Raw genomic sequence first — 25,791 nt, 5'->3', positions numbered from 1 at the left:
TGTCTGGGTCAAGAAACCTTTCCTTTGAGCCTGAGTCGTGGTCGTTCACAAGGGCGTCTTAGATTTAGCTTCATTCTAGGAGGCTGTTTGATGTGCTTTTCTCTCCTCGGTCTCTGCCTTTGAACTCTGTCTTTAGGCATCTGTTCTGATCGAGAGCTCATTTTTCCTTCGTGTTGCCCCTGTGTGTATATGTATAAACCCTCTCTAGCCTTACATATTAACAACCTTTTTCAATAATTCTGGACATCTTTTTCCTAACTAAGAAACCTTTTTCATTAAGCATTTTCTAGAGCCCTCCTGCTGCTTTAGACAAAGTCCTGATCAAGTTCCCAGCTTTGGAATGCTGTGGTTCTGAAATCCCCGAGTCTAACTACGAGCACAGTTCCTTGCGAGAAGAGGAAACCTTGAAACGAGTGGGTCTGTGCATTTTTTTTCATTTTGTAACTTGGAGAATTTTACTGACTTCGGATCATCCTCAGCCTCAAACTGAAGCTGTTCAGTGGCTTCCTGTGAGTGGTACCCACACAGAAACCAAAATAACTGTAGAAACACTCTTCTCTGGAAGATTGATTTTGCCATGTCCAGATAACATCTATGTTGTTACGAGCTTTAATATTTTTCCTTAAATCATTCACATCCTTAAATTTATTTTTATTAAATATTTTTTATCTATTAAATATTTTTATTTATTAAGTATTTTTAAAAAGAGACCTATCCAGCAGGATATAAACAGTCAATTGGCATCACTTGCAATTAAGAAAAATACACACCTAATAATTAAATGTTAAAGTTCACATCTGTACATCTAGTCATTTTACAGAACAGCTTTGGGAGAGAAGGCCTGGGGGAGATGTTACATCAGAGAGGGTGCGGTAGGGTGAGGGAAACAGACCCATGGCTCCTGGGCAGTAAAGGCCTCAGGTTTAATTTTACTTGTGAGTTTCCTTTACACCGTGATTTTTCTTGATAACTTTTTGGGCCAGGTGACCCTTTGTTGTTGGAGACTCTCCTGTGCATTGTAGGGGGTTTAGCAGCATCCTGGTCTCTACCCTCCAGGTGTGACAACCCAAAGTGTGTCTAGACATTGCCAGGTGGCCCCTGGCGGAGGGCAGAGTTGAGAACCACTGTGTTATATGTCAGTCACTGTATTAATTTTACTGTCTTTGTTGTTACTGTCTTAAATTGGCACTTTGTTAGGTGTATGTATTTAAACTGTGCTGCAGTTTTTGAGACTTTGCGGTTTAGCATTTTGGTGCCTGAGTCTAAAAAATCCTTGACCTCCAGGATGAACGTGGCCACGGCTGCTTTCTGAGACCTGCTTGGAGCACACTGAGTCCCTTCATTGTAGAGCTCGCTTTTCCCACTGATGGTCAGTTCCCGAAGGAAGACCTCAGTGTTCCCTGCCCCTCTGTTAATGTTTCACCACTTCTGTCTTAGCTTTGTACTGTTGATGTGTTTTGGGGAGTCTAGGATCTGCACCCTTGTTTATAATAAATGCAAAGCATTTGGAAAAATGGTAAATGGAAGTCTGGGTCTTCTCTACCCTCCTCATGGATTTGTGGCTTACATGCTAGTATGCTTCATTTTAAGACAGTCCAGTGAGAAATGAGTTCATGTGTTATCCACTGTCTGCATCAACAGAGGCTTGCATTTCTGTGAGATACTACTTCCTTTAAATGTATGCTCTCGAGTGGGGGTTATAGCTCGGTGGTAGAACGTGTGCTTGGCATGCACGGGGTCCTGGGTTCGATCCCCAGTGCCCCCGTTAAGGGAAAAAAATTCTTTTGAAGTATAATCTCTTTTAACTTTCACGAAAATCTAATGATGATGGTTAATATCATTTATCCCTATTTTTTTCAGTGAGGGAAGCATGAAGTTTAGGTAGGTGAAATGACTTCCCCAAAGACAGAATATTGGAAGCGGACACATTGATAGGCACCTGTCAATAATTGTGTTTATAATTGTGGCAAATACTGATGCCATTCCTTGTGATTAAAATACTAAACCTGGTTATAAAATGATAAACTATGATTAAACTGTGATACTGCTTCTTAAAAGTGCTTTAGATGAAACCTTGAAATACTAGTACAAGTTATGTGTAAGTAGGAGGCTTCTGGCTGATTTTTTTTTTTAACCTTTTTCTGAATTTCTAGATGAATTGTAATATATTTCTATTTGTTTTTAGAAATGAAATTTAGATGTTAAAAATGAAGGAAGATGCAATTTGGATTACTGCCAGAGTCCTTTTTCTCTATAATTCTAAGAGATGTCCATCGCCTGCACATGAGTATTATTTCAAACGATGCTCTTTTTATGTAAACATCCTTCCATCTGTGTCTTTCCATTTAGTTTTTAATAATTTTTATATATTTAAAATTAAAAAAAAATTTTTTTGATAAAGTGGAAGTAGATTTATTCAAGGAGATATACACCCCATAGACAGAGTGTGGATGCCTCGGAAGGTAAGAGAGGCAGCCTTCCTTCACGTCTAATTTCTTAGTACTTCACGATAGGCACATGCGCTTTGAGAGGAGTGTTTGGGTAACGAGGGTGAGCCTTTGTTCAAAGGGAGTCATTTTCAGGTGTGAAGGACCTGACATTGAATCGCCGTGACCACTTTGTTAGGTGGCAGAGAGAAAGCCCATTTTCTGTGTGACTAGGATGGGGCTCCGACAGATGAACAGTGCTCTCTACTGTGGTTGTGCTTGGGGACATACTCCCTAGTGGTTCCTCTGGAATATGGGGGTGCGTCTCTTGTGCCCTTTAAGTGAGCTTTTGTTTTGGCTTCAGGTGTGTATGGTTGTTTGGGTCAAGTGCTCACAGTTTCTTGGTTTAATAGTGACTAAAGTTTCCGCATGCCTTTTGCCTCTTTAGTCTCCTCATGTGTTACACCTGATTTGAAACTGATATTCTGGTTAATTACTCTGCACTGATTTTTTTTCCCCTTAAAGTCAGGATAGCTTTGTTTACCGATTTTTTCCTTCTTGTTCATAATGTTACCGGGCCTACAGCTCATCTCAGCTTTTGGGGAGTCAGCCTCCTTACCTGTATTTTGAGCTCTTCCTGCCCTGATTCTGTGCCCTACCTCCCCACAACTACAAAATTCCCACCGAACAGGACCTGGTGTGGGATTGTTCCACGCATGTTTACAATGCATATAGCCTTTACATCCACCCGTAGTTTTTTGCACTCACCAGAAGCACTGTGTCATGTCTTGGGGGGGAAATTTTTCATTTTGTTTTTAAATAGCTGTAGACATTCTAATAAAAGTTTCTGCTCAGCTTTTCTCTGATGTGTGTCAGGAGAAAAGAGCAGGAGCAGACACTGTGGCATCACTGTGCCCATTCGCATACAGTGCAGTTCACTGAACTACATTTCCCTGAAAAGGAGGCATTCTCAGCCACGTCTGTCCTTGCAGAGAGATCCAGGCTGGCAAGCCCAGATCTTCAGTGCCTGCCAGTGCCATTTTCTTATCCTTAATATTCTAAATTCTTTTCTGGCACCGTGGTGAACGGGATGGAAGCTGATTAAATGATGAAATGAAATGAAAGGATGAAAGCCTGATGAAAAGCGACAGTGCCCAGTATCGGATGGGAATGCACTGAGGCCTCATTCTTGGGAAAAGTGGTAAAGCCTGCGAGTGATTGTGACCAAAGGCCAGCCCACGTGGTCTCCGAGCCCTTGTGCTGGTGGCCTCCGAAGTGTGGCAGTGACGTGGTCTCTCCAAGGACTCACAACCTACTTATAAGCAATTCCGAGAGCACCGAGCACAGAGGCATGGAAATTCTACTCTGAAGCCTAATATACAACATGCAAAATGAATTTTTCATATTGGGTTTTTTTTTTTAATGGAGAAATTTCAGCTTCTCCTCACTGACATGCCTTTTGGAGTTAGTGCCCTTTAAAGCAGCCAGAGGAGAGAATGATGGTACTGTGAACAGAGTGGCGCTCGCAGGTGAGAGCTGTATGAGAGGCAGTGATGATTCGGGAAACATTACCCCAGTTGTCTCACTGAACAGATAGTCGCTGCTGAAGGAACAACTATCCAGAAACATGTTGTTAATATGTTCTCAGATTTGGGGCCCAGAGAATGATGCTGTGGATTGAGTGGAAGATAAATAGAAAAATAGCGAATTAAGGGGACAAATAACCAGGAGGAAGGTGGGTGCCCATTGGCACTGGCAGAGAACGTGTAACCAGTGCCTGATGCGTTTCCTTAAGAATCAGTGTGTTTGCAAATTGCTCCGTTGCATCTTAGCAGAATCTAATCTGAGTAAAGGAAGAGCTGACTAGAGAACATGGTTGGATGAATTCCCTCAGTACTCCTGAAATATAACAGAGCAAGGAACAATATAATGAAAAATAACTGAGAGAGGAGCTCGGGGCTTAACTTATGATCAGTGTTCATTACAACAAATGACACTTTCACTGCAGAGTTACCATAAAGATTATTGAGTCTTACGTAATGCGGTTCCCCTCTGAATAGATTCTGGGACGGCTCAGCCTGTGAATGGGAGGGCTGAAGGTATACTCGGTACCCTTATTCATTTTTCCAACTGGTGCTGGTGAGCCACCCATCCAGCATCCTGGACAGAAGCAGAAGAGCCAGCTCCTTCTTCCAGGGAGACCCTCCGTGCTCATCTCTGTCATTGACTGTGCTACGTCTGTTGCAGACCAGGCCCAGAAAGTGACTGAACTTGTTGGTAGGTTTCTACCCAAGGCCCCCACCTTATGTTCTCTACCATTTGCTGTTTTTCTCAAGCATACGTATCATAACATTCAAGAAAGTATCTCTTTGGAAAGAAACTGTTTTGTGCAAAACTCTAGGCACACAACCATAAGTCATTTTGTAACTCTGCGGCTTTAACCGAGTTTAGGATGAACAAGCCCAGTTCAGAGCACCCTGTGTGTAAAAGCCTTGTTTATTAAGCACCTGTTGGGTACCTGCTAAGCAGTTTATGGTATTTCATTCTCATAATGACCCTATGAGAGGTATACACTGTTATTATTCGCATCCCATTTTCCAGATGAGAAAGCATGCTCAGAGAGGTTAAGTAAGTTCTCCAAGGTAGCCCAGCTGTCAGTTGTTATAGTTGAACCTCAGAACTATGTCTAACAGCCTGCCAGACACCTTAACTTCCACACAGGTGCAAAGCATAGAGATACATTCTCTCTCTCTCTCTCTCTATCTCTCTCTCAAAGCAGGCTGGATTTTGAGGTTGGACAAATCAGGGCTTGGACCTTCTTTACTTTCCCATTTGTTATCAGATCCTGCAAGAGTGACCTAACCTCTCTTAACAGTGGTTGTAATGGGAAAAAAAAAATAGTTCATGTTTACTGTGGGGCTAAACACAATGACAGGCTTTCTAACGTGATTTCCTCATCCATTGCTCACATCTGGAAGCAGTGTAGGTCTGATTATAGTTCCCATTTTATAGACTGAAAAACTGAGGCTTGGAGTAGCCCAGGTGACACAGCTGGGAAGTCTGCCCAGAACCCGTGTGTTCATCCAGTACTCACAAGTCCTACCAGCCTTGCTCCTTGTGGGCATTTTAAGTCAGCACTGTAAAGTGTCCCCATAGGAAAGGCTCACTGTCAGTGTTAGCCAGAGGTGAGGGTGGCAGCCCTCAGTGACATGAGAGGAGTGAGCCGAGAAGGGGAACCCAGAGGGGTAGCAGGTGAGGGGCTGTGTCATTGCTGGGACGGAAGCAGCGGTCTTTGGGAACAGGTCAACAGCCATGCGCAGGGCCGTGAAGGTACCTGTGGGAGCTCAGAAGCAGGCGAGCCTTTGGGTCCCACCCGTTCTTTCATTTTCAGTTGCCTTTTTCTGAGTTTTATGGGAAATGTACCTTGGCGAGGAGTGGAGGCACGATACTCTTAGCCCTGATGTAGAAGCAGTTTTAATGTTTGTCCCCGTCTCTTCTAAGCTCATTGTTCTCTCCTTTATAAAAGCCTGTTTGTGCTGTCCACCTTATGGCCATTTGCAGTGAGCTTCTGAAGACCTGTGGGCGGCCCCCACCCTGGACCCCCTGGGCCACAGGTCAGAGGTGGCCAGGGGGATGGAGCAGGGTGAAGTGGCAGAGTCTGGATTTAGGATTTGCCACTTTAGAAGGAGCACAGCTGGGCAAGGAGGTCCAGCTTGCCTGGGAAACGGCCAAAGTCATGAACACACGGGGTCTTGGTAGTACCCCAGCCAGCTGCAGGCTGAGCTGCTTTGGCTCTTGAAGTTGTTCTTCTGTTTTCTTGCTTTGGGGAAAGAGGGACTGTCTCTACTTTGCAGTTATGTGTGTTGGCCTGAGGACCTTTGCAGGCTCATTCTCAGAACGACAACAAACAAACATATTGGAAGACTCTCTAGATAAGCGGGATGACTTTTAAAAAAAAATTACATGTATAATTTTATACACATATATAAAAAAATATGTATTTCCATCCTTCCTTTTTCTAAAGTATGAAAAGTAACCATGCACCAAGAAAGGGTCCATCAGCTTTCAAAATGCCTTTCATCTAAGTAAAGATCATGGCTTGATGTCACCATTTTCGAACCGTCTCTGTGTTGTGCCGAATGGTAGCCGCCAACAGTGTGTGACTTTAGCCTCCACATTGCAGCTGGCCTGACTGGGATGTGCTATCAGAGTTTCCAAATACTCATCAGATTTCAAAGACACTCAGTTAAAAAAAATTCATTAAATTTATATCCTAAACTTACTGAATTATTTAGATTAAGGGCAAAATAGATCGTTAATCACGTTTACATTGATTACATGTTGAAATGATCGTGTTTTGGCTATATTGGGTTAAATGAGATCTATTACTAACATTGATTTCACCGATTTCTTTCTACTGTGTTTTTTAACGTGGCTCCTGGAAAATTTAACGTTACCTTTGTGGCTCTTATATTCTGGACGGAGCTAGTCCGTAGATCTGCGAAAGTATGGAATACGTCTCCACACATTGGAAGTGCTGATATGTGTTTTAAAATAGGACTTAAAAATAGCTTCCTGAAATATTTATGAGAGGAAAAGTTAACTCACTGTAGGTATTCCGTAGACTAAGAGGGGCTTGTTTTACCATTCTGGGGGAAATATGTGGGGCAGAAATCTTCTTGACTAATAGCTATTCTTCCATGAGTGGATAGGTCAGTGTGAGTCATTTATTACAGAACATGGTGTGTCAGTATCTGTAATAACTATCTTGCATGCTTTCCCTTTGATTTTTCACCCAGATGTCATTATATTGGCCACATCATGACCACAACCACCTGATGTACAGGCAGACCTCGGAGATACCGTGGGTTCTGTTCCAGACCACGGCAATAAAGCAGATAGCACACACATACACACACAAAAAGCCCAAGTCCCACAACATTTTTGGTTTCCCAGTGCATGTGAAAGTTGTTTCCATTGTAAAGGTGCAATAGCGTTATGTCTACAATAAATATATATATATTTATATGTATATATATGTGTGTGTGTGTATATCTATAATATAGATATACATACATTCCTTCACTAAAAAAAATGCTGTTGGAAAAATGGCACCAATAGAGCTGATGCAGGTTTGCTGCAAACCTTCAATTTTGTTTTTTTTTTTAAAAAGGCAGTTTCTGTGAAGCCCAGTAAAAGGAGGCCTGCCTGTACTGGAAACCATGACAAAAGAGCAGCCCCAGGCAGGATTCCACAGAAACCCTGGGCCTCTGGCATCTCTACCTCATGTTCAACGTCTGTATTGAGAGCGCTCTAACACCTTCCAGGAGTGTTCGGTGGGTGAGATTCCTAGACGACACACTTGCGATTCTTGAATGAAAAGGTCTGTTGTGACTAGCTCCAGCTCTTCTCTCCCCACCCACAGCCACACTTCTGCTCTCAGTCGACTAGACCCATTGAGGGCATCGAACAATGAAAGCTTGAGCCCCAGAGGGAGTCACAGCCTCCTCTCGCATCCCCGGGATCCCCACCCGGAGTTACAGCCAGTGCACGGAGTCCTCCAGTAGATCGCTTTTAGCATTGAGCGTAAACCATAGACATCTTAATTTTTAAATTTTTTGCACCTGAAGACTATAAATTTCTCCGAGACTCTTAAAAATCGGTTAAAAAAATAACTAGGGGGAACTGGGTGATCTATATTAAATCTGCTGAATATATCAGGGCTAAAGTAATTTGTTTTTAATCCTCCATTCCTTCTTGGAGTGTGTTCTTTTTGCAAAACCCAGAAAGAATGAAAGTGAAACAAAGGAAGATTTGAATACATAGTCTCTTCTACTGTCGGACTCTCCTAGTGTTTTTCTCCATCACTCTCTGGACAGTTGCTGGGCTGATTCCCAAGTATCGCTTTTGTTTCTTTGCCCAAAACTGCCTCGCTCCTCCCCTGCTGCCATCTCCTCCTTACCACCAGCCAGTAAGTAGCTCAAATATCGAGATCAGGAATGGAGGGAAAGCACAAATCAACATGATGTGCCTTGTTCCAGGGGTGTGAAGGGGTTGGCACTTCAGAGAGAGCCCGGCCTAGGTGAGGCAGTTCAGCTGTGCTGGGGAAATGAATGGCAAGAGGTGATGACTTGAATTTTCTTGCGGCTGCTGCTTCCTGATGTCCGCGTGGTGAGAGCCTCCTGGCCAAAGCACCGTGTGGATACGTCCACCTGTAGGTAGATGGGTGCCTTCTGGTTTTGATCTGTAAGGTTATTACTTTTTATAATCTCTTTGCTTTGTAAGTGGAACATAACTTACCTCACAGAAAACCCACGGACGAGGAGGAGAGGTAAATGATACAGTGCTGCCGAAAACCTCAGGCGTCGTGCTGTAATTTAACCCGAACATAGGAGGAACTTTGGAGATGTGAGGTTTCACTTACTGTGATTTTGCTTAAGGGTAAATGCGTTACTGTGTAGGCAAAGTGCTCTGCAAGTTGCACGTGTAAGACGTGCATGTTCCGTTCAGATGCCCAGCTCCAATGCGGGGGATGCCGCTGCCCGTCAGGCTTGATCTAAGCGGGTTCTGGGTGCATTCTGATAAAATGCCCAGTCAGTGTGCGAGGCACACGTGCTGGATGGTGAAGTCCAAATGCCTGATTTTCCGTCTAGGGAAACGCAGATTGCCCAGTGGGTGAATTCCAGAGCCTTCTGAGTCCCAGCTCAGTGTCAGCTGCCCTGCAGTCTAGAACCTGTAGGCTTGTACCTAAATTTAAAGAGATGTCTAGCTTTCCATTGACTTAGCCATGAGTCACCTGCCAAGGTCAAATCATCCAGTCGCCTGGGCTGAGAAAAACTGAAAGGAAGGGACGGCCCAGGAGCAGAGAGTCCGAATTAATAGCCACAAGAAGAAAGAGGAGGAGTGCGAATGGTGATACCTCTAGAGATGGTTTTGCCACTTGTCCTTACCTGAAAAGCCGGAGAGAGGAAATGCAGAGGCTTCTCTGCTCAGGCATCAGTGGTCCAGCTCTGTGGCACTGGCTCTGTGCTGGTAACATCACTTACATCTAGAGCCGCAGGACGGATGTGCACCCCTGCGTGGTGTCTGTTTGCACGAGATACTGCTTAAGGCTTAATTGAGTTAACGAAGAAGACACCACAGAAGCTTCATGTGGAAACGTTAACACGTAGTACCCACTGCCCGAGTTTTGCTCTTGTGATCACGAGCATCATAACTTAAAAGGTCGTGAGCAACACCAAGCCATTCGGGAAGGAACCACGTGTGGTCAGAAAAATTCCTCTCTTTCCCTGATGATAAAAATTCACTCTGATTTTTAATTTGTCCGAAGGAAAGGAAGAAAACCCCGGTGTTTTTATACTATTCATTGTGACTTAATTCTCTCTTATAAGCTATTCCTGAATTCAGCTGTTTCTTATTAATATCAAATGATGGTTAACATTCAGTAGAAACCCACTGGCCTGTAAAGATGGAAACTCCTGGTCATAGCACTTTGAAAGAGAATTTCCACAAGGGACAATGGACTGGGCTTCCAAGCAGCTTCACAGAATAACGCTGATGCGTCTACTGCACCCATGGTCTCACCCTCAGCCCTGCAGCCTCAAAAACACCGCAGAAACCTAGGAAAGCACATAAACTGATGTAGGGACCAGAATTTTGGAACAAAGGATAACTGCCCGTAAGACTGGAAGATTTGCCTGCACAGCACATGGCCTTTCAGTGGACAGCTCTGAAGGAGAAGCTTGTCTGTAATCCCTTGATGGGTCTGGAATTGAGGACATCAGGAAATTTTCCTTGGCTAAGATGTTCTTTCAGTCCCCTAGTCAGTGTTCATTAGGTGAGTGGTGGGTGGCAGGTGCCAGAGAAACAAAAGGATTAAGACAGTCCGTGCTTGAGAAGCACTGATGACCCAGGTGGGAAGATACCTACGTAGTTGGATACTTTCAGACACCATAGTGCAATGATGTCTGCTTTCGTTCAGTCAGTCAACATGCACCGTGTGCCCGTAGCATACCAGTCACAGAGGATGCTAAAGATGACAGACAGGGTTCCTGCTCTCGGACCTAACCTTTCATGAAGCGAGGTGGGAAACAACAGGTAATCAAATAAACAGAACACTTGTATTGTGACTGTGAGTGTGAAGGAAAAGAATGTAGTTAGACAGAGAGCATGTGGGCAGAAAAGACCTCTCTTAGGAACTCAGATTTGAAGTAGGCCAGAGTGATGTGTCAGGACTCAGCGTTCCTGGGATTGCAAGAAACACAAAGTCAAAGAGGAACAGAGATTAGTTGGTTATTTTATACTGATAATAATGCAGCGATGCAGTAGACTTCAGGCATGGCAAGATACAGGGCTCCGTGTCACTGGACCCCATTTCTCTCCGTCTTTCAGTTCTGCTTTGTCTGTGCTGGTGTCTCATCCAGGCAAGCTCTCTTCACAGATGTCACCATGGGCAGCAGCAGATCTGGACTCCTCATGCAACTCAGACAGAAAAGAAAGGACTTTCCTTCCCAGCAGTCTGAGCTGAGGTCCTGGGTCTTTCTCTGGTTGGCACAGGTTGGCCACAGGCTAAAGGGTCAAGGGAGAGGTTTGAGAGCGAGTTGTTTTGACACCAAGTTGGGACAGCATAGCCATTCACATCCAAGCCCTCTCTGCTCTGTCCTTTCCCTCGCCTGTAAAATGAGGGTGGTAACTGTGCCATCAGGGAGACCTGGAGACACACGTGCCAGACAGTGAATGGCAAGTACCCATCTCAGAAGTGGGTAGGGGCCTGATTTGCTTGCCCCTGTGCTGGAAACTGGGAACATGGGTGGGGGGTAGGGGCAGAGGAGGGGCGAGAGCTGGCCAGAAGCTGGACCACACAGGCACGGGTCAGCCTCTGACGGGTTGCGTGGCGCCATGTTTATCTTCACTACTTCCAGCTGGAGACGGAGTCCTGTCGGGGTGCGCACAGAGCTCCCAGCCTGGGTCTTCACCCCCTTTCTCCAGAGGGTGCTTAGAAGCCCGCTGCCAGCATTCAGCACACTGAGTTCCTGATGAGTACCACCACTCTTCCGAGGGACGGGACCTCTCTCCAGCTTTGTTAATACCCTTGTTTGGCTTATGGTCAAGTCTTGCTGGCCTCAGTTGTGCGTGTTGCTTGGGGTAACTTTCCTTGTTATCATTTAACACCTAGAGGGCAATCTTACTGCCTTTAAATTCAACTTTTAGGATAGTACCTCACTCTTGCCCCAACTCTCATCATCTCTCCATCCAAGTCTATATTGGCAGGATGTGGGATTTACAAGTGGCGATATGATATGGACAAAAGCAAGAACTTGTGATTATATAGTATTAACTTCCTGCTGTCCATGTTAAGGGGTCTATTAGATAATTACTATTTAGCTATTGAGTTCCAGATTCAAGTTAATGAATTTCAGTAGTCGTGTTTTCTCAGGAATAACTGTCAAAGGGGTTAAGTGCACATATAGAAATAATTTCTCACTTCCTTCCTTGGATTTATAAATAGGTTTGTGTATCTGCGTGTGTATTACAAACACACAGACACATATACGGTTGGATGTCTCTTTTTCAATCTCCAAGTACCATGTCCCCAGATAATTCTTTGTATAAAAAATATTCTCCCCTACTCCGGGTCTGAAGTCTATTAAGGAAGGAGCTTGTTTAGAAAACATACCAATACCCTTCGTCTTGTTTCCTTTGCCTTTTAGTTTATTCTGGAAATTGCAACATTTAGCGCTTTGCAGTTTAATTTAAAAGGATTACCTATTCTCTTAAATGCTTAAGCAGGGAAGCAGGTTGCAGTTATTGATTTTTCTCTGCATGTATTCTGTGAAAGCTGTATTTGCTCCTTCCCCAGGGAACATACCCCTGAACTGCATGCTTGCTGGTGACAGCTCAGACCTCTGATACATAACCAAAGACCTTGCCTAATATCCTTGCAACTGCTTGGGGAATTTTTATTAAGTAAAAGCATCATTAGAGTAGACAGGATGATGAAGTTTAATGAGCATCTTTTGTGCATGAGATTGTTAGTTTTGCTCCACCAGAATTCTCATTTCTCCCCTCCAGTGGGAAAGATAGCGACTCTAGAATGTATGGGATAGCTTTAAAATCTGCTTATATTTTCTATTTTGGTATAGCTTCCTATCTGTCCTGAGTCAGTTACAGATTCCTTTTGGCTATTTATACAGGTGCCATTTGCACGTGTATGTTGATTCTTTTCACACTGTGTGTTGGGGACAGAGAGCGGTGAGGGTTATAATGGAGGAGAATGTAAAAGACACGTCCCGCTGTTGGTGAATTTCATGGAACCATCTCTTGAAGGCTTGATCTCAAAAAAATCATTGCCTTTTGAATTAATGAGACTTCTCATGGGAATGTGGTAACTGTTCATTTTTCTTTTTTTTCTTTAAGACTCAGCACTTTGTGTGCTGAGGTTCTGTCACCAGCCCCCTGGAGCTGCTAGATAGGATAAATAAAGATATTGCAAATGCTTATTAATAATCTAGGCTTCACACTTTGTCCACAGATGTATTTGTGGAGATTTTAAATTTAGCATCCTACCATAAGATTACAGATTAGAAGCAAAATTATTTCTCTCCATTATTGTCACTGGCCACACACTCAAGATTTTTCGAGTTGGTTCTTTTCTTGGTCTGTATAAGGACTTGCCATGGAAACACCCAAAACAACAGGAGGGAGGCATATGACATGAGCAAATGACTTGAGAACAGCATATTGTACCTCTCATATACCTGGCATTCCGAAACATAATATTTACATAGCACACAATGTGCTTCCAGCAGTGCCTTGAGTGTGTGGAATACAAAAGAAGGGAAGTCTGCGGTCCCCGCCCTCCAGCGAATGGTAGGCCGGTGAGGAGGACAACACTGAGGAATCCAGCAAACGGGAGACGGGACAGCCGAGGCCCAAAGCGTTTGCACTTCGGAGTAATCGCCTGGGATTGATCGAGCCTTTTGCTAAGCCTCAGTTTCCTCATTTGAAAAATGAAGACGATCAAAGCCCTTACTTGCTGGGGTTGTGGGGACAGTGACCGCTGATTGAACGGTAACCGTATTGACAGGTGTTCTTGTCCTTGTCCAGCCGTTCTGCTGGTGCTTGGAAGTAACAGCCAAGAACGGAAGTCGCTGTGCATGTTATGAAGGACTTAACGGTGAGATTCCAACCAACCTCAGCGCATTTTGTGGAAGCAGAAGCTGGGCAGGGGACGGGGCAGAGAAGGCTGTGAAAAGCCTAAAACTGTGGGTGATGTCTGCGTTGCAGAACTGCAGGCATCCTGGGCAATAGTAACACAGATGAGCAAAAGAAAATTGAGGCTAGAATGAATCGTGATGGCCAGGAAAGGCTAACCCCAGGCGTCGGATTGACTTAGCGCCTTTTAAGATTTTTTTTCAGATCACCTGCAACGTAGACAGTATGTAGTTCTTCCCATTTCCCAGTGATGGTGTTCTGGAAGGATACAGGACTCCAAGTTTACTCAGCTAATAGGTGGCAAAACTCACACCCAGCCCACCTTTCCTATAGTCCACGCGGCCCTCCTCCGGAGCAGCCTGACTGTACCCGTCTGTCGGTGAACAGAGAGCGGTGACGTTGGGTTGGTTGGGCATGGCGTGGCATGTTCTGTGTCTGTTCTCGGCCATACACCAGGCTGGGAGCTTGATCCAGTGGGTCGTGGATGCTGCTTCCCATGCGTAAGCCAAGGAGACTGGATTCTATCAGCTGTGTGTAGGACGCACTGTAGGAAGGATGGGATTGGCATCCGGAGACTAAGAAGGGACCTGTTTTCGTGATCCGGTAGCCACGTGATACGGGCCTGCTTGGGTAGGAGTCGGGAGGAGAAAAGGAGAATGAATCAAATCACAGGGTGATGGAAAGAAGAGTAAGCACCATAAAGCGACTTGTTGTTAATCCACTGAGTCGTGAACCTTTTTTTTTTTTTTCAGACACAGGGTTTTTTGTATGTTTTTATTTGCGGGGTGGGGAGGTAACTAGGTCTACTTACTAATTTTTTTTTTAAATGGAGGTACTGGGGATTGAACCCAGGACCTCATGCATGCTAAGCTCTCACGTACTGCTTGAACTATATCCTCTCCCCCGAGTCATGAACCTTTGCAGAAGCTGATGAAAGCTTTGTGCGCTTTCTGCTGAAAAATGTAAACACAGTTTTGCTTGAGTCTCAGATCATTCCCTGGCCCCAGGCTCAGAATTTCTATGGTGGAGGGAGCTTCAGTCAGCCTTGATTAATGGGGTGACTGAAAAAAGAGGCAGGTGTCAAAATGACTTCATTGTTCTGATCCTAAAGTCCTGGAGACATGGAGGGACAGACCTGAGGAGCTCGGAGTAGGGAACTGTTCTGTGTGTTGGGTGGGTTTAAAAGCTAAGTGTCCAAGTGGGAATAAGGCATAGCAGGGGTTAAAGATGGCAGTGACTTGGAGGGCTTCTGCTCAGAGATAATCACTGAAATAAAATCAGGTGATCTTCTAGGGAAGGAAATACAAAGAGCTAACAGCAAAAACATCAGGACTGCAGAATTGTCTGGAGAAAGAGTAAGAACCAGGAGAGTGCATTGCAGCCAAGGGAAGAGATTTTTCAAGACGACATACATGGTCGCCAAGAGTCTTTATTGCTACAACTGTGAGGGGTGCGAGGGTCTGTAGGAGACCCTTGGATCCAACAGAAACAATAAGTCTCAAATGGATTTTTTTCCCCAAAATGAAGATGCCCGTATTGAATAAAATGTACTTAGCAATCATAGAAAGGCACGCATGTCATACTGCTCAATGTAATATTTGTGGCAAAACTTATTCTGATTGGGGGGGGGCTGGAATTATCTGCTGTGTCACCTTAGATGTCACCAAGCCAGGGGTGTTGAGCTGCAGGGAGTTTCAGGGGGCCTGCGTGCAGGCAGCTTTAACAAGTTGCCTCTGAAGTGACCGATCTGGTGACCTCTGCAGTCTGCAGAATCATTTCATGATGATTTTTCCGGAGCTGGTCTTCAGCTGGGATTCTGCAGATGGGTGATGCTGCCTCGTTCAAGTCCCACAGCACAGAGCATCCGCAGGCATCTCGCCTTTGAGGGTTCTTTTCATCAGACTCCTGAGTATAACTGATCCTTTCCTGTCACTTGAGATTGCTCTCTGTTGGTTTTTCTCCCCCCTCTTTGAACATCTCCCTATTATCTTCGAGGAACCTCAGATTTCAGGGGAGAGAAGGTTTTCCAAGACCCTTTGCTACCGGTTCCGTCCATTTTCTGAGTTGAGCGTTTCACCCCCGCCCAGCAGCTGTGGCGCCATTGGTGCCTGTGAGCCAGGCTCCCTCGTTAACACTCTCCAGCTGACATGGTCAGATTTCAGTGCCCGCCAGAAACCTCCCTGAGAAGGCGTCTGCCCCACAGGCTCACGATGATGAAGCTGCATTCCTGGCTATGCTCTGTGGGGAGGTGTCATCTGAGAAGCAGGGGAAACTGGCCAGCTTAGCCTGAGTCTCGGACCTTTGTGGGAGGTTTAAGGCAGCAGCTGCTGCCTTGGAACACCTGCTCTGATAGGACCTTGTCCGTGTCTGATTTAACCCCCTCTTCCCCCCAAGCCCTGCAAGGTAGCAATTTTCATCATATTGCAGATGAGGACCTCAGACTGTGGCAAGTTAGTCGCTTTGTCAGTGTCACACGTCTCGGGGTAAATGGGGTTCAGGAATGCAAAGGAGAGTGAGGCCCCAGGACTGTTCTGCATAAACCCCCACGCAGGTTCCAGGGCTCCAGTAGGGCAGGAGGGGTACCAGCAGGGCAGAGCCCTGAAGGGGCGTGCTCATCCGGGAAGCACCTTGTCCCGGGGTCTGAGGGTTTGTTGGCATCTTCCGAGCTAAAGTAGCTGGAAGGTGGGTCATGAGAGGAGGGTATGGGGCGGTCAGGGGGACCACAGTCCATCCCAAAAGCTGTTGACTGTATCAGTCCTGTTTTCCACTTCCTGTATTTTATGATGCTTTGACCTCTTGGGGGTCTTGTTGGCTGGGGAGAGACTGCCCCTCCCAAGGTAGCTCATTCCTAGAGGAGCAAACAACCCATCTGTTAGCGTTGCCTTTCGTATCCAAAGAAATTAAACCCTGACCCCAATCACCACGTTTACCTAACTCACGTGCACCAAGCCAGTATTTCCCCTGACCCAGACCCAGACCCAGACCCAGGCACTGGACGACTGGAGATCACCCCGTAGCTCTGGGCCCTGAAATTAGTCCAACTGTCTGCTTCTAAACTCACTCATACTCACCTACCCTGCCTCACCCCTGCCTTCCCGTGAAACCATCCTAAAGACTCGGCTGTGCCCTCTCCCGTGAGCCTCGAGCCTCCTGAGCCACCCTGGGCTCCCCCACGTGGCCTCGTGTGCTGTGGCTCCTCGTGGGAACTGCGTGGAATGGAAGTTCTTTCAAAGGCATGGATGTCTGTGTCCCATCACTCAGTCACTCCCGTAAATTAGATCCCGGGTACATTTAGAACAAGGGCCATGACTGTCAGCTTCCGAGCACGCAGGGAGCTGGGACCTTGCCGTCTCACTGTAGTAAGCGGGGAGGGGCGGTCGGCCTGCCCACCCCCTTCTCTCCTGGTAGAAACATCCCCCATTTTTCCTGGGGGCACACACCTTCTGTGCCCTTCCTGCAACCTCGCTTTTAAATTTTCCTTCTTTTCAGTGAGTTACTACCCTAGATTAAAAAAAAAATTTTTTTTTTCTGCTGAAATGAAGCAGAATCCTCACTGCCAGCCCCAGAGAGGTTCACCTACTGGGTTGGTTCCCTATGGCTGCTGTTGACAAATTACCGTGATCTTAGTGGCCGGAAACAGAACAAATGTATGTACTACCTCGCAGGTTCGGGGGGTCAGAAGTCTGAAATCTAGGTGTCGGCAGGGTTTCATCCTTCCAGAGGCTCTAGGGGAGAACGCGTTTCCTCGCCTTCCTAGCGTCTGGAGGCTGCCTGTGTTCCTTGGCTGGTAGCCCCTTCCTCTGTCTTCAAAGCCAGCAGCGTGGCACGTTCAGATCTCTGACCCTAGTCCTCCTGCCACCCTCTTAAAAGGACAGTTGTGATTACATGGTGCCCACTCACATAATCCAGGGTAATCTTTCTGTCTCAAGATCCTTAGCTTCATCACCCCTGCAAAGTCCCTTTGTGATGTAAGAAACAGAGTCACAGGTTTCAGGGAGTAGAATGTGGGCATTTGGGGAGGGGGCAGTACTCTGCCCACCATACTTCCGGAATGGAGGCCACGTGGCCAGTAGCTGGTGGTGCCAGGAATGGAACCCAAGACTTTGGACTCTGAGATGCTCATCCTTACTGCTCTGCCACAGCCGCGTCTCCAGGTGGGAGCGGGCGCTGTCATCTGTCCAGCCTCCCAGGAGAGTGGAGCACTGACTCTCACCCGCCCACGCGGCTGGGGGACGGAGAGGCTCACGCCGCGCCGCGCAGTCAGCCCCGCTCCGCTGGTGACTCACGGAGGAAGTGGGGCGATGCATTTAGCTCTGCTTTGGTGGCTTCCTTCAAAGAGGAGTCAAACTTTCCTTCCAGAAAGGTTTGGGCATTTGGCATGGATAGGAAAATACCATGTTATTTTTCAGAGGAAAATGCCCTGAAGATGTAAGTCATCATCTAATGATCTTATTTAATCAGTCTGACTATGACCTCACATGCGTCCTGTTTTTCAATGAGCCCTCCCTGTCTGCTTCCAGGCCTGCCCTGGTGCTGGGCGCCTTCCACCCACCACGACGGCCACCCTGGGAGAAAACGACATCGTTTTTTTCCAGATGGAGAAACTGAGGCACAGTGGGGGTGAGGCTTGCCGATCTTTTGCCCAGAGCCAGCAGCTCATCAGTGGCAAAGGGAGGACTTTAAGCATCCAGTTCAGGACTGCGTTCTCCTTTCTGGCCCTTTGTAGTGGGCGATGTGCTGTGTAGCCCCAGGAGGGCTGGGCACACAGTGGGGTCTGAGCATAAAAAGGCATGTGTTGAAACGGGAACATTCCAGTTCCTTCCTGAGAAGAGCCTTGCTGAGTCCCGAGCGGCTTTGGCACTGCCTTCTGTGGTGACTGCTGGATTACTGCCGCCAGCAGGGCCCAGCGACACCCCCACCCGTTCTGGGAAGCCTTCCGTGCCTGCTGGTTCAGGGTGTGGTGCACAGCAGGCCCTGATCAGGTCTTAATATCTCTTCTCCCTGCTCTGACCTCTTTCTGTTGATACCACTTTCCCAGCACCTGACTATCACTGAGTTTCCAGGCTCATGAACTAGGGAGTTATATTTCTGCACGTTTTTGTAATCCTTAAAGTTTGATGTTGTCCATGAGTAAGAAGGTGTATGTCTTCTTCTCTTATGGGAATAAGAGTTTGGAAACTAGAGGGGAGACACATGAAGCTGTCAGAAAGCAGCGGGACCAAGGATTCTGAGACCGTAGGTGCCTGGGAATCCACAACAGAGAGTCAGACCCTGGCTTCATACCAGATGAGAGGAGCTTGGAGACCAGAGGCCCCTGGTGCGTATCCCACTGCACCACCAAGCCCCTGATCTTGAGGAAAGCAACTTCCTAGGAGGAGAAGACATATGGGCAGGGATTTTGAGGATAGGCTTATTTCAGAGAGTGTGTTGATAAAGGTGAGGAATATAAAGGATGACTGGATTTTGGTCAAGGTTTCCTCTGCCTGTTGGGTGCATCTGGGAGAGATGCTGGGGGTGGGGGGTGGGGTGGGGGAAGGGGTGTACAGGTTGGACCCCATCCCCTACCAGATAATGGAGGATCACTTTTGTGTCTCAGGATCCTTAACTTCATCACCTCTGCAGAGTCCCCTTTGCCATATAGGACAACAAGGACAGGGACATCTTGGAGTGGCAGCAGTGGTAAAGCTGAACTGGCTGAACTTTTCTTTCTGCCTGAAGCGATGTTTCTTTAGCTGTACCCAGGGCCCCAGGTGTCCATGACAAAGACTTTGGTGGGAACCAGCGGCCACTTTCAAAGTGCTAGGAAGGAGGGCCTATGCAGATTTTAAGATCTGTTTCCCTGGGTGGCAGGTTCTCTTGGGGAGGAAGATGTTTCTGCTGTGAGGCTCAAGGCGACCCACTGTCAGGCTGGACAGCCTGGGGCCTGCCTCTCCATTCAAGTAGCCAAAAGTCCTCCAAGCGAACTTCTGCAGAAGTTGAAAGCCAGCTTGCAGGCTCTGGTGTTACCTGTCTAGGACATGTGGGACCTCCTTGCCCCTCCCCCTCCCCTTTACCTGGAGGACATTCGCAGCACCTGGCTGGACTTCCGGTCTTCAGCTTGCAGGTCTGTCTGCTGCCAGACTCACTCCCGGGGAGCAGAGACCTATCTTGATAACCACTGTTGGTAGACCCTGCATGTACCGCTTCAAAAGGAGATGCTTGGAAGCCTCCAGAGGAGATAGACCACACTATGACCTATCAAAACCCAGTGTCCAGCTTTCCCTAAGCGCCAAATCAGTTGGACAACTCCAAGTGCCAGGTCCATCCCTCGGCCCGTCACCTACAGGGTCAGTGTCCTCAGAAGCGTCAGTATCTGCCAAGTGCAGAGACAGTGGCCATTCCTCGGGTGGGCCCTGGAGCAGGGGGCACCTTGTACAGGGAGGTCAGTCTTTGTGTCACGCCTGTTCAGGCGGCACAAGGCAGCCGCACCAAGAGGAGCCAGGCGTCGTCTTTCCTCGGGAAGCGCTGAGACACCCACCGGCCTCTCTCGAGGACACAGTGGTACCAACAAGGAGAGTTAAGGTGGGGCTGTATTTATCTTAGGGTGGCTTTTAATTTAGTTTAATCAGAATTACTCATAAATTATTGATTAATTACTATCTGCTGTTGGGTTCAGTCCCCTCCGCCACACGGAGCCGGCTCCGCTCTGCGATGGATGCCACCCGCTGTAATCGTGGGGTACTTTGTCAACATTTAATCAGTGGTGCTGATTAACGTGGCATTGATGGGTGGTCGCCGTCCCGGCGCTATCCATCACGCGTGAGCCGCGAGGGCGGGCTCGGGCACCGTTGCTCTCTGTCACATTGGCCGGCCCCAGGGCTCTCGGGCCGGCATGCTGCTCACTTTGCGCTAAGCGGCCACTCTGTCTTTTCAGCTCAACCCAATTTTTGTCACTGTCGACTTAAACACTCGGAGCCCATGGAGCTTCAGTCTGGAACGGCTGGGCTGTGCATTATGGTCCTCCTAGTCCTGGGTCTCTCTTCCTTTGCTCTTTTCATGCAGTGACTGTGCGATTCCAAGCGACTTGTCCAGAATTGGACTTCATGGCAGGGAATGAGTGAGAGAGAGAGTGTGTGTGTGTGTGTGTGTGTGTGTGTGTGGCACTTCACAATGACTAAACACAACGTATGCCCCAGAGAAAACAAATGATCTTTTGGGTTTTTTTGGCTTCCTAGAAGTTCCTGGAGATGAATCTGTTGATGAAAACTCTACCAGTAGAAGCATTACCTCGTGTTCATCCGGTGGATCTCACCGTTTCCCCCTTCTCTCTTTTCAGCCTCTACGGCAGACACATGCAGGCAAACCCGGAACCGCCGAAGAAAAATAATGACAAATCGAAAAAGATCAGCCGGAAGCCCTTGACAGCCAAGAACAAATAAGGGGTGGGCATGGGCTGGACTTCTGATTGCTCTCTCATTATTCCTCCTCTTCTCTCTTGTCCTGTCTCACAATTACAATGTGTGTGTGTGCGTTTTGGCTTTTTCTCTTTCTAGTGCTTACCACCTTACCTTTTAAAATTTTTGGCCGGAGGCAGATTTTTTATAAGTTCTTTAAACCATTTCCATTTGTTTCCTTGGAATTGCCAAAGGCTCTAAATCAGCTGCAAATTCCATCCAAGGCACAGCTTTTAGTTCCTTCCATAGATGTTCACAGAGTTGCTTATTATGAAAAGAATGATTAAAATCATGTAGTCATTTGAATGTCACAGTTAACACTGTTCACCTTTCTGTTTATTCACATAACTCATTATCTTTGCTTTATTAAAAGTCTTCCTTCACCACAGATACTATGTTCACTTACAAATGATTTTAATAAAATCTTGAATTTGTATCACCTGTTGCTTCTTGAATAAAAATACAATCTGATCTTGGGGGTATATGCCCATTTTTGTTAATTTTCCTCCACAAACGATCTTGTCCAATTTTATTGGTTGTAGCTGATAAACCCTGAAACCTTCCATGAAAAATTAAATCAGAGTTAATTTCTTCTCACATCGATTTGTCTTTTTTTTTTTTTCCTTTGAAGACTGTTTCTAAATTAGGAAGGAGCAGAAAAACAAATCTCTAGGAGATTTTGCCAAAAGATTTTGGAAAGCAGCATTTCTGGGCTGAAGGAATGTGACTTCTGCCAGTGGCTGGTCGACTAGAGCTATGAAGCTGAGAGAGAAAAATCCTCCAGTATGCTGCTTGTCCCCTGCAGCAAGTCTGCTCGTATCAAACATCCTTTGCAGTGACTTTGATGATGCCAAAGGAGTTGTGTAAATGTGCACACCCTGCACCACGCCCAGCATAGAAACTGCAGCGGCAGAATCGAGAAAACAGGCAATTGTTTAGCATCTGTGTGAGGCAGCTCTGTTCTTACCTACAGCTGTATGTATGGAAACGGAAATACATCCAAGCGGAATGTTTGTGCTAAAAAGACTGTCAACCCTGGAGTGTCTTAACAGGTGTGTGAAAATGTAACACGCTCTCAGCTGGATGGTCTGTATCTGTTCCTGCATCCTCTCTTCTCAGTCTCACAGTTGAAACCCTAAGACCAGGACCACTGGAACATGTAAAAAAAGGCAGAATCAGAAGACAAAACATCTTGAGTTCCTTAGGAAATAAACTTTGCATTTGAATCAGAGAGGTCACCACTCAATGTCTGCACTTCCTGTTTCTGGGTAGCTTCCTGATAAACATGCGCTGTGGGAAGAGGAATCCCCATGTGCCATCACCTATTGGGAGATTGGGTTGATGTAATTTTTCTAGGTGCAGACTTTGGCTCAGCCTGAGGTTTTATTTAATTGATTTTTTTTTTCTTAGCTTGTGAAATTACAGAGGGAAGAACAATACCTCTGCTGTTGATTGGAACGATTTCATGTAAAACTAAACTGGCAACAAAGCCTTCGTAAAACTATCACAGTACAGCCTTGTGAATATATTTTCTTAAAGATGAACACTCTAGTTAGAAATATGGGCAGTGCATATAAATTCACAGGGAGGCAATATCTCCAAGAAACTGGTGATGGGGTGGGAAGCCCAGATTACTAGTAATCAAAAAAATACAAATCAAAGCAAAGGTAAGACACATGTAGCAATGAGAAATGTGCATATATTTTTTTAAGGTAATATTAAGTGCTGGAGTAGCATGAGACAAACATCCTTAGACGCTGGAATTGGGACTATAAACTTCTCTCCAGAAAGGTTGTAGCAATTTGATGATAAGTAGCAAAACTTTCAAATTGTGTTCCCTGACCCAGAATTTTTACTTCCAGGAAATTGTCAGAGATTTACACACAGAGCTGCGTTTGAAAAATTTATCTACAGGTTTAAAAACACAATGGAAATGTGGAAAAAAGCTAAATTTAAATGCCCACCAGAGGAAGAAGGGTTAACTGTGTAACCACATGATATATTTTTATGATGTTGTTTGTTAAAAATTGTTGAACAATATCTAAGGGCAAAGGAAGATAATCATATTATCCAGTTAAGTAAAAAAGCAAGATACAAAAAACTTACTATACACTGTAACTATACTTCAATTAAAAAAAAAAAAACTATATCAGAGTGGTCCCAATTGTGGAAAAAGGAAATTGTGCTTATAATATGTATGCACAGAAAAACTAGATGTAAATGGAGTGGGACTTTATGGCTGATAAATTATCTCTGTATGGCAGATTTTTTTTAATTTTCTTTTTTATACTTCTGTTCTTTAAATTGTCTGTAATAAGTATGTATATTTTTGTAATTGGGAAATATTAAATGCATATCGTTTTTAAAATGGAATTGGCATATTATACAGTCCAGAACATAGGATCGTATATTTAAGTTCAAGGCATAATATAAAATCTCAAGGCGATTTTTTTTTTTCTTCTTCTTCTTTTGTCATTAAAGTGCGTTTTCATGGCTTTTCATCGTACACTTGTTTTGGTTACGTAATAGCTGGATTAACAAACTACCCACAGTTCAAAAAGTAGCTTTTTAAAAAAGTTCTCCCAGTTTTATTGACAAGCATTGTGTACATTTAAGGTGTACGTTGTAAATGACTTGACTTACATATATTGTGACGTGATGACCACAGTTAGTTTCGTTAACACCCATCACCTCGTATTAATACCTCACCCCCCAAAAAAAGTTTTCTCGTGATGAGACGTCTGAGGATCGTTTTCTTAACAACTTTTAAAATACACAACAGTGGTTAACTAGTCATCCTGTTGAACCTGATACCCGCAGTACTTACTTTTCTTATAACTGGAAGTTTGTACCTTTTGACCACCTTCATCTAATTCCTCCACCCCACCCACACTCCCTGCCTCTGGTAACTGCAAATCTGATCTCTTTTCTTATAATTTTGTTTGCTTTGATTTTGACTTTTTTAGATTCCACAGATAAGTGAGATCATACAGTATTTGTCTTTCTCTGCCTGACTTAATTCACTTAGCATAATATCCTCAGGGTCTACCCTTGTTACCAGAAATGGCAGGATTTCCTTCTTTTATAGCTGAATAATATTCCACATACATACATACAACACAATTTCATCATCCAGTCATGATGGACACTAATGTTGTTTCCCTTCTTGGCTGTTGTGAATAATGCTGCTATGAACGTGAGCGTGCAGATAATCTCTCTGACATAGTATTTTCATCTTTTGGATATATTCCCAGAAACAGAATTACTGGATCATATGGTTAGTTCTATCTTTAATCTTCGTGGAACCTCTGCCGTGTTCTCCATAGTAGCTGCACCAATTACAGTCCCCACAAACGGTGCACCAAGATTCCCTTTTTTCCACATCCTCTGCAGTATTTTTTCTCTTGTCTCTTTGTTGATAGCCATTCTAACCAACATGAGCTGATTGCGTGTTTTTTGGTGGGGAGAGAGGTGGTAATTAGGTTTGTTTATTTATTTTTAGAGGAGGTACTGGGAATTGAACCCAGGACCTCATGCGTGCTAAGCATTCACTCTACCACTTGAGCTATACCCTCCCACTTTGATTGTAGTTTTGATTTGCATTTCCCTGATGATACTGAGCACCTTTTCATGTACCTGTTGGCCATTTGTGCATCTTCTTTGGAGAAATGTCTATTCGGGTGTTTTGTCCATTGTTGGAGTTATTTGTTTTGTTGCTATTGGCTTGTGTGAGTTCCTTGTATCTTTTGGATGTTATCCCCTTGTCAGATATATGATTTGCATTATTTCCCCCATTCCATAGGTTGTCTTTTCATTTTGTTGACGGATGTTTTCTTTGCTGTGTAGAAGCTTTTTAATTTGTTGTAATGCAACTTGTTTATTGTTTACTTTGTCCCTTGTGCTTTAATTGTCATATCTAAAACGCTCTTGCCAAGACATATTTCATGGAGCTATTTTCTTGTGTTTTCTTCTAGAAGACTTATGGCTTCTGGTCTTATATTCAAGTTCCTACATTTTGAGATAATTTTTGTGATTGGTATAATTTAGGAGTCTAGCTTCATTCTTTAACATGTGAATATCAGCTTTCCACTGCACCATTTGTTGAAGAGACTGTCTTTTCTCCACTGAGTATTCTTGGCTCCCTTGTCAAATTTTAGTTGACTGTATGTGTACGGGTTTATTTCTGGACTCTTGATTTAGTTCCACTGGCCAGTGTGTCTCTTTCTTTGCGATTACCATACTGGTTTAATTTCTATAGCTTTATAATGAAGCTTGAATTCAGGAAACGCGGTGCCTCCTTCTTTGTTCTTCTTCCTCAAGACTGCTTTTACTGTTTGGAGTCTTTTGTGGTTCCATATATATTTTATGATTGTTTTTCTACTGTTAAAAAAAATAGCCATTGAAATCTTGATATAAATTGCAGTGAATCTATGTATGGCTTTGGTTAATATAGTCATTTTAAAGTTAATTCTCCCAGTCTGTTAACACGGGATACCCTTCCATTTTTTTGTGTGTCTTTTTCAATTTCTTTTCGTGTCTTGTTTTCATTGTAGAGCTGTTTCACTTCAGTTACATTTATGCTAGGCATAATTATTTTATTGCTTTTGATGCTGTTGTTAAGTGGGATCATTTTATTTCTTATTTACCTAATTTATTATTAATGTGTAGAAATGCTGATTTTTGTACAGTAATTTTATATTCTGCAACTTTACTGAATT

At 44.9% G+C, this 25,791-nt stretch overlaps 1 protein-coding gene and 1 long non-coding RNA gene across 4 annotated transcripts in view; one reads left to right on the top strand and one right to left on the bottom strand.

The window, feature by feature from the left end:
• Positions 1-21,544, top strand: part of RSU1 (Ras suppressor protein 1) — a 158,554-nt gene extending 137,010 nt beyond the window's left edge. For 2 of the 3 annotated variants that reach the window (XM_015249937.3, XM_072954877.1), the window contains one exon: positions 20,956-21,544. In XM_015249937.3, coding sequence (XP_015105423.1) covers positions 20,956-21,058 — 103 coding nt within the window. In that variant the 3' untranslated portion in view covers positions 21,059-21,544. The remainder of the gene's footprint in view (positions 1-20,955) is intronic. The other variant, XM_015249936.3, reaches the window with a different exon arrangement.
• On the bottom strand, positions 15,050-17,572 carry LOC140691522 (uncharacterized). The gene is made up of 2 exons (XR_012067231.1): positions 17,299-17,572; positions 15,050-16,488 (listed from the first exon to the last, which is right to left on the bottom strand). It is a non-coding gene; the product is annotated as an uncharacterized lncRNA (long non-coding RNA).
• Positions 21,545-25,791: the final 4,247 nt, after the last annotated feature.

Source organism: Vicugna pacos, chromosome 35 (genome assembly GCF_048564905.1).
Source record: "Vicugna pacos chromosome 35, VicPac4, whole genome shotgun sequence".
In the NCBI taxonomy this organism is placed as follows: Eukaryota; Metazoa; Chordata; class Mammalia; order Artiodactyla; family Camelidae; genus Vicugna; species Vicugna pacos.
Note: the sequence above shows the minus strand (reverse complement) of the source record. Positions and strands in the feature narration are given on the sequence as shown.